The sequence below is a fragment of the Notolepis coatsorum genome, assembly GCF_963971535.1.
Source record: "Notolepis coatsorum genome assembly, chromosome: 2".
Taxonomy (NCBI): Eukaryota; Metazoa; Chordata; class Actinopteri; order Aulopiformes; family Paralepididae; genus Notolepis; species Notolepis coatsorum.
This window is the reverse complement of record NC_140166.1, coordinates 213,803,518-213,811,163: the sequence shown is the minus strand read 5'-3', so window position 1 is coordinate 213,811,163 and position 7,646 is coordinate 213,803,518. Positions and strand designations below refer to the sequence as shown.

General features: G+C 44.2%; 1 protein-coding gene across 1 annotated transcript in view; it reads right to left on the bottom strand.

Annotated features, from left to right (window-relative positions):
- Nucleotides 1-252: 252 nt before the first annotated feature.
- Nucleotides 253-7,646, bottom strand: part of LOC311223743 (palmitoyltransferase ZDHHC17-like) — a gene marked incomplete at both ends in the record, with an annotated part of 67,987 nt that continues 60,593 nt past the window's right edge. The window contains 7 exons of the mRNA XM_084308515.1: nucleotides 253-391; nucleotides 1,230-1,324; nucleotides 2,843-3,000; nucleotides 3,816-3,899; nucleotides 5,630-5,723; nucleotides 5,915-5,977; nucleotides 7,631-7,646. The exon at nucleotides 7,631-7,646 is cut by the window's right edge and continues 112 nt beyond it. Of these exons, the coding sequence (XP_084164641.1) occupies nucleotides 253-391; nucleotides 1,230-1,324; nucleotides 2,843-3,000; nucleotides 3,816-3,899; nucleotides 5,630-5,723; nucleotides 5,915-5,977; nucleotides 7,631-7,646 (649 nt within the window). The remainder of the gene's footprint in view (nucleotides 392-1,229; nucleotides 1,325-2,842; nucleotides 3,001-3,815; nucleotides 3,900-5,629; nucleotides 5,724-5,914; nucleotides 5,978-7,630) is intronic.

Here is a 7,646-nt window from a genome sequence, read left to right as displayed (position 1 = left end):
TAGTAGTAGTAGTAGGTGGCGGTATTGGTGTGGTGTTGCCCCGTAACAGCATGCTTGTCCTGGCTGATTTCTAAGTCTCTTGATCGACGAGGGAGAGAGACGGTCCAAAAAAAAGAAAAGAAAAGCAAGCGCTCCCGAGGACGGCCATCGTTCTGATATGATCGCCGCCGAGGATCGCGGGAGACACCTTTTCCTCTTCCTCTTCCGGACGTCACCGATTCCCTGCTCCCCCCTCTTCCTCTCGCTCTCTCTCTACAGCAGCTGGTAGCCCGAGCCGGTTGTCTGGTCGTACTCTATTGTGTATTGCGTGGTCCAGTCCACCGCCACGGGCCGGATCAGGCCACAGCAGCGGTTTTCAAAGAAGTCTATGAGATTCCGTACGCACCCGTGGCTGTGGGAGGGGGAGAGAGACAGAGACAGAGAGAGAGAGAGACACAGAGAGAGAGAGAGAGAGAGAGAGAGAGAGAGAGAGAGAGAGAGAGAGAGAGAGAGAGAGAGAGAGAGAGAGAGAGAGAGAGAGAGAGAAAGACAGAAAGAGAGAGAGAGATGGAGTAAGGATGAGTCTGTGATCTTTTATCCTGTAAACCTTGCTGCTGCCCTTTCCTTTTTCTATCTATCTATCTATCTATCTATCTATCTATCTATCTATCTATCTATCCATCTATCCATCTATCCATCTATCCATCTATCCATCTATCCATCTATCTATCTATCTATCTATCTATCTATCTATCTATCTATCTATCTATCTATCTATCTATCTATCTATCTATCTATCCATCTATCCATCTATCCATCTATCCACCTACATATCTAAAATGAGAAATGGTTACATTTAATTCTAACTACTAGACCTTTGTCATCTTTTCACTACCATCTCTCTCTATATATATATATATTTCTGTTTGTTTTATCATCAAGATATAGTTATATATTTTTTTATGTTGTATTAAGATGTTATGTGTATGGCTGTGTTACAGTAACACCCCTGGATATTAAGGTTTCTTGAATGTCTACATCAGAAATAATTCTGTACTATCACTAAGTTCCAACGAAACAAATCTTCTCAGATGGGGTTCCTGGGACAACATAATTAACAAACGGAGTTCCATGGACTTATAAGCATCTATTTGGGGGTTTCCTGTTATAAGGGAACACTCCATACAGAAGACAATACAGGTACAATTTAAATGTGTTATGTGTGAGAAAAATCATGAACAAACACTTACTTGAATGGGCTTTCGATAGAGGTGGCTGTCACTTTAAAGTGCTTGTATCTCCGAGCGTTCATCTTTTCATTGGTGGTGATTCCTAGACCAGCGATCTGGAAAGGAGCCGTCACAGAAGCTCTAGTAATATCTCAAGACACTGTACTTAAAGGAAAACTCCAACATTTTGGGAAATTTATTAATTTAACATCTTCCCTGGAGTTAGACAAGAAGATACATACCTTTTTTGTCTCTGTGCGTGCATTTAGCTTAGGGAACAGTCGCTCCGTTAGCATAGCTTAGCTTCATCACTGGAAGTGAGGCAGGACAGTAGCGTGACGTTCCCTACAGGTTTGTTGATATTCTCATTCCTTCAAAGGACCCGAACCGATTGAAGTTTATGGATACCATGACTTAAAATCCTCTTACCTTGACGATTTAAAGCCTCCCCAATTTAGAAAACAGTAATCCAATGGCTGGTATTGATAATATACTACTAACTACTGGACGCTCGGAGCTAACCGGAGCTAACGCAGAACAGGAGGATGGTAAAGCAAATATAATGACTTCCTTTCTGGGGGTTTCAAAATAAAAGTGCGACATTTATAGCAGCGGAAAAAGTTTATTTTGTACATTATCTAACGTTAACACGAACCTAAACTGACGTTACAACTAACCTAAAGTTAGTTTAGGTTCGTGTTAACGTTAGATAATGTACAAAATAAACATTTTCCGCTGCTATAAACATCGGACTTTTATTTTGAAAACCCCAGAAAGGAAGTCATTATATTTGCTTTACCATCCTCCTGTTCTGCGTTAGCTCCGGTTAGCTCCGAGCGTCCAGTAGTTAGTAGTATATTATCAATACCAGCCATTGGATTACTGTTTTCTAAATTGGGGAGGCTTTTAATCGTCAAAGTAACAGGATTTTAAGTCATGGTATCCATAAACTTCAATCGGTTCGGATCCTTTGAAGGAATGAGAATATCAACAAACCTGTAGGGAACGTCACGCTACTGTCCTGCCTCACTTCCAGTGATGAAGCTAAGCTATGCTAACGGAGCGACTGTTCCCTAAGCTAAATGCACGCACAGAGACAAAAAAGGTATGTATCTTCTTGTCTAACTCCAGGGAAGATGTTAAATAAGCTAATTTCCCAAAATGTTGGAGTTTTCCTTTAACTTAACACAGTGACCCATCTGATCCACTACTAAACAGTACAGACATAGACCATTAGCTTGCCATCATGGGACATAAATTAGTCAATTTTTTCACCATTAGAGCTCTTGCATATTTGTGTGCGTCAAAATGCTGTTAGCTCAAGCAGGTTGGCTCTGACTTCTAACTCTTGGCATCAATTTATAGTACTGGGAAACATTCTCCTTATACTGATACCTAGTATTGGACCAATATCTGATATCAGTATCAAAAATATTTTGTTTTTGTTTGAATAATAATGATAATAATTAAATAAATAAATAAATAATAACAACACATTTATATGTACATATATTTGAACAATATTAGAAATCCAAGCCACATAATAAAGCTCAAGTAAGCCACTATGATCAGTGGTCACAACACACTGATCTCGACTCTAAACCATACTAACGTTCCCAGACGGACTCGCTCACCTGGTACAGCTGGCACATGATGAGGACAGCCACCCACATGAAGTGGAAGATGCTGTTGAGGAACATCCAGAACAGCCACGGGGAGCAGGAGGCGATCTGGGTCAGGTAGAGCCAGAAACCATCCTTGGCGTAGTTGGTGGCACAGTGGATCCTCCAGTCTGGAGGAGGGAGGATGGGGGGGGAGAGACCACACACACAGACAGACAGAGACGGGGGAGAGAAAGAGAAAGAAAGACACACACAGAGAGAGAGACAGCAACAAGGCGAGAAAGAAAGAACACACACACAGACAGAGAGAGAAAGACACACACAGACAGAGAAAGAGACAGAGACAGACAGAGAAAGAGACAGAGAGAGAGACACACAGACAGAGAAAGAGGCAGAGACAGAGAGAGAGACACACAGACAGAGAAAGAGGCAGAGACAGACAGAGAAAGAGACAGACAGAGAAAGAGACACACAGACAGAGAAAGAGACAGACAGAGAAAGAGACAGACAGAGACAGAGAGACACACACAGACAGAGAAAGAGACAGACCACACACACACACACAGACAGAGAGAAAGAGAAAGAAAGACACACACACACACACACAGAGAGACAGTGACAAGGAGAGAAAGAGAAAGAGACACAGAGAGACAGGGAGAGAGAGCGATAAAGAAAGAGACACAGGTAGAAAATCAGACATGAGTTAGGGGGGAGAGGGTTGAGATTAGTCAATCTTAGGTTTAGTTAACTGGCCTGAGGAAATAAAGATAAAATAAAAGTGAATAAAGCAAGGCGGTAATTAAGATACGTTCACCAGCAATATCGTCGACGTTGGTCATAAGATATCTTTCCTTTTGCAGATGTAGTAAAAATGACAAGATTAACCCAAAACAGCTAAACCTTATTCTAAATACACGGATTAAGCCTGGTCCTTGCAGTGAGGAGGACCATCATTAAGAAAAAAAGAAAAAGGCATTTGACTTACAGGCGATGCAGCCGTAGATCATCCAGCAGATCATGCAGAGCAGGAAGAACAAGTAGCCCATGAAGTAGCGGTGGTTCCCACTTCCTGTTTGTTACACAGCAAGACACAGAAGAACACTGAGGTGAGTCTCACTTCCTGTTTGTTACACAGAAAAACACTGAGGAGAGTCTCACTTCCTGTTTGTTACACAGAAGAACACTGAGGCGAGTCTCACTTCCTGTTTGTTACACAGAAGAACACAGAGGTGAGTCTCACTTCCTGTTTGTTACACAGAAGAACACAGAGGAGTCTCACTTCCTGTTTGTTACACAGCATGACAGAAGAACACTGAGGTGAGTCTCACTTCCTGTTTGTTACACAGAAGAACACAGAGGAGTCTCACTTCCTGTTTGTTACACAGCAGGATAGAAGAACACTGAGGTGAGTCTCACTTCCTGTTTGTTACACAGCAGGACAGAACACCAGTCAGGGGAGTCTCACTTCCTGTTTGTTACACAGCAGGACAGAACACCACTCAGGCGAGTCTCACTTCCTGTTTGTTACACAGCAGGACAGAAGAACACTGAGGTGAGTCTCACTTCCTGTTTGTTACACAGCAGGACGCCTGAATGCTTTTACCAACGTGTTCGTGTTTCCGCGTCTCTGATTGGCCAGGTCATGTGACATGTACGCCCAATCGTGGGACCGCAAGTTTCTACACTGGTTAAGCTTAGGCGCTCTTTCGAAGTTGGTTAAGGTTAGAGTTTGTCTTAGAGCAGGGCGATAGAACGCCTGCCCTGATTCCAAACTCTACCCATAACCAACTTCGAAAGAGTCGCCTAAGCTTAACCAGTGATAAACTAGGCGTTAGGTAGTTTGCAGGCTTTCCGACCCGGAAATAGGCGCAGAACTTGCCGTCCCACGATTGGCGCACATGTCACATGACCTGGCCAATCAGAGCGCAAAACGGGAACCCGGAAACACGAACGCATTGGTAAAAGCATAGACTAGGGACAGAACACCACTCAGGGGAGTCTGACTTCCTGTTTGTTACACAGCAGGACAGAACACCACTCAGGGGAGTCTTTTCCCCTCCTCTCTGAACCCCTTGGTTTCAGTCCAGATTGAGCCAAACCTTTCATAACGGCACAAATCACATGGAATCTGATCTTTTCAATTCTGATTTGGGCCACTTTCATAATGTGGTCCTAAAATCATATACAGGTTTTGATTTGTTTTAATTAGCTGGCCTCCACTGTATTCAACTTATAAATCTAACCGTAAACTGTGACTTCTACAGTGTCCTCCATGTTTACGTCCATCATCATTATTGTTCATTGTTCAGCTCAGGAGCGTGATCAGTTTACAATGGAATCGTGATATTGGTCAATTTTTTTTTTTAAATGACGTGAACAAAACAATTGGATCTGAGCAGTAAATCAGAATGGAGCACTAAAGCTTTCAGTGTGAACATAAGTCATTCACGTTAGAAGCTCCTTTTAACTCGAGGCATGTGCTGCTGCTCAAACTGGGGTTTGGAACTAATTAGGGATGCACCGATATTAACATTTTGGCAAATACCGATAACCAGTGTCGATATGATCTGTACATAACACATTTCTATGATCAAATAACTTTTTTTGCATGGCCAAAATCATCATGAGTTGTTCACATTGGCCCAGTTTTTGCTCATTGAGCCGATACCGATGAGCCGATAATATGAAAGAAATCACAGATACCGGCCGATTCGGTCACCGATATGTTTATTTGTAATACAAATAAAATGCATGCGTTGCCGTGATCACTACTAAAACAGCAGCGCTGTTGTTACGTACCGACACAGTTCCCCACCCAAGGACAGTGATGGTCAAACTTGGCGATGCAGCGGTTGCACACGGCACAGTGTTTGGACCTGATGGGCTTCCGTATCTGTGAGGGGGGGGGGGGGGGAACAGCACGCACGAGAGGCGTGGGTTTGTACCGACTTCTAGCACAGTGAGCGGAAAACAAGACACAGCTAAATGTCCTTTGATACAATGAACAGCGTGGAACGCTTTGACCGCTAAAAGAAGCCGGCCCAGAAGAAGAAGAAGAAGAAGAAAGAGAGAAACTAAACTTACCAAGCAGGTGCTGCAGAATATGCTGGGATCCAGGCTTCCTGTCTCCGCCAGCTCCACAATAGTCTGGAGGAGGAGAACAGAGACGATGAAACCGTTTCAAGTATTAAATAACAGAGGGAGACAAGAGAGAATTGACCGAACATCAAATAAACCCCTGAGTCTGTATTGGCTGAGCGCACAGTCTTCTCTTTCACGAGCCATTAAGTCTATTTGAAGCGATGCAAAACTGACGCCGGTATTGATGACGGTAGGGGGAATTGAGGTTGTGATTTTTGAGTCGAGTCGAACACTAGAATCGGGACGAGCCAGGGTCATTATTAGCTGCCACGGCTGAAGTGGGATTCACCTCAAGAGGAAGACTACAGTTGGATCATCTGGGGGTGAACCCAAGCTTTATGTGAGCCTGTGTGGCCGTGTGTGGGCCTCAGGGGTGGCTGACCCCTCTGTGCCGCGTGGTTGGCGCTAAACGACGCAGGCTAAATTTAGTTCTCTCATCAATCACACACAATGGAGGGGAAACTAGGCCTGTGAAGGAAGCGCTGCCCCCGTTAAACCCAACCGGAGCACGTTAATGAGGGAGGAGCAGTGGAGGCCTCTGGCATCATGGCACGAGTCCGGCACTCAACACACTGACGGACAACAGACACACCCTGACGGGCAACAGACACACACTGACGGACAACAGACACACACTGACGGACAACAGACACACACTGACGGACAACAGACACACACTGACGGACAACAGACACACACTGACTGACAACAGACACACACTGACGGACAACAGACACACACTGACAGACACCCTCCAAGCTCCTCTGCCTCATAGTCTGCCTAAAAAGTGTTTTCCATCAGGATTAAAAGATAAATGAATAAAAGGGAAACATAATGCATGGAAAAAATTACCTTGTGCCGAGTTAATATGTGCTGCTAAGGCAGTGATGCTCAACTATTTTGTTGACCCCCAGATTGATACACATTAGACTGTTGACCCCCAGATTGCTACACATTAGACTGTTGACCCCCAGATTGATACACATTAGACTGTTGACCCCCAGATTGATACACATTAGACTGTTGACCCCAATATTGCTACACATGTGACTGTTGACCCCCAGATTGCTACACATTAGACTGTTGACCCCCCAGATTGCTACACATTAGACTGTTGACCCCCAGATTGCTACACATTAGACTGTTGACCCCCCAGATTGCTACACATAATATTGCTACACATGTGACTGTTGACTCCCAGATTGCTACACATTAGACTGTTGACCCCCCAGATTGCTACACATTAGACTGTTGACCCCCAGATTGCTACACATTAGACTGTTGACCCCCCAGATTGCTACACATTAGACTGTTGACCCCCCAGATTGCTACACATTAGACTGTTGACCCCCCAGATTGCTACACATTAGACTGTTGACCCCCAGATTGCTACACATTAGACTGTTGACCCCTGTTTGATAAAGAGTTTGTCTCAGGGACCTCCCCTATCCCAGATGATTTTGGTTGTCTGAAATGATTAGGCCGAATTCTATAGCCGTCTATCGTGTAGTTGAGCAGATAGCTGTGAAGAAAGTGAAACCTAGAAACAGAATAGCCACTCAGTGGGCTTAACCTCTAGTGAACTTTGCTGGTGGGGACCCCCTGGAACCTCCTCAATATGACCCCTGGAGGTCCCCCAGGGCTACTTTCTAGAGTCACCTTCTTCTTCTGCTCC